A 400-nucleotide genomic window follows, 5' to 3' on the forward strand; every position below is an offset into this window, starting at 1 on the left:
CGCCAGCCCCTGAGCATCCCCATGGGGTCCTCTGGACTTGCTCCAGCAGCTCCACATCCCTATGCTGAGGACACCAGCCCCGCACACAGTGCTGCAAGTGGGGTCTCGGAGCAGAGGGGCAGGACCCCTCCATGACCTCCTGCTCAAGAAGAGGAGCTGCTCCAACACCCAGGGATGGGAATTGGGCCTCTTACCTGTGGCGGGGAGTAGCTGGGAACCTGCTGCCTCCGCAGAGAGGAGCCCTCGGCGGGACCATCCGGTGCTGTGTAGCTCCAGGGGGGAGCCGGTGACGGGCACCGGTACATGCCAGGGGGCTCGGTGGGGTAGGGGGCCCGCGGGGGCCCGGAGCAGTAGTACCCCCGTGTCTGCGGCAGCCCCGTGTAGTGCGGGGCAGCCCCAG

At 68.2% G+C, this 400-nt stretch overlaps 1 protein-coding gene across 1 annotated transcript in view; it reads right to left on the reverse strand.

Moving 5' to 3' along the window:
- The window catches only part of BAG4 (BCL2-associated athanogene 4), a 2,319-nt gene extending 2,014 nt beyond the window's left edge, over positions 1–305 (reverse strand). Inside the window, exon 1 of the mRNA XM_010016002.1 lies at positions 195–305. Within this exon, the coding sequence (XP_010014304.1) occupies positions 195–305 (111 nt within the window). The remainder of the gene's footprint in view (positions 1–194) is intronic.
- Between the last annotated feature and the right edge of the window lie 95 nt (positions 306–400).

Source organism: Nestor notabilis, unplaced genomic scaffold (genome assembly GCF_000696875.1).
Source record: "Nestor notabilis isolate BGI_N333 unplaced genomic scaffold, ASM69687v1 scaffold17026, whole genome shotgun sequence".
In the NCBI taxonomy this organism is placed as follows: Eukaryota; Metazoa; Chordata; class Aves; order Psittaciformes; family Psittacidae; genus Nestor; species Nestor notabilis.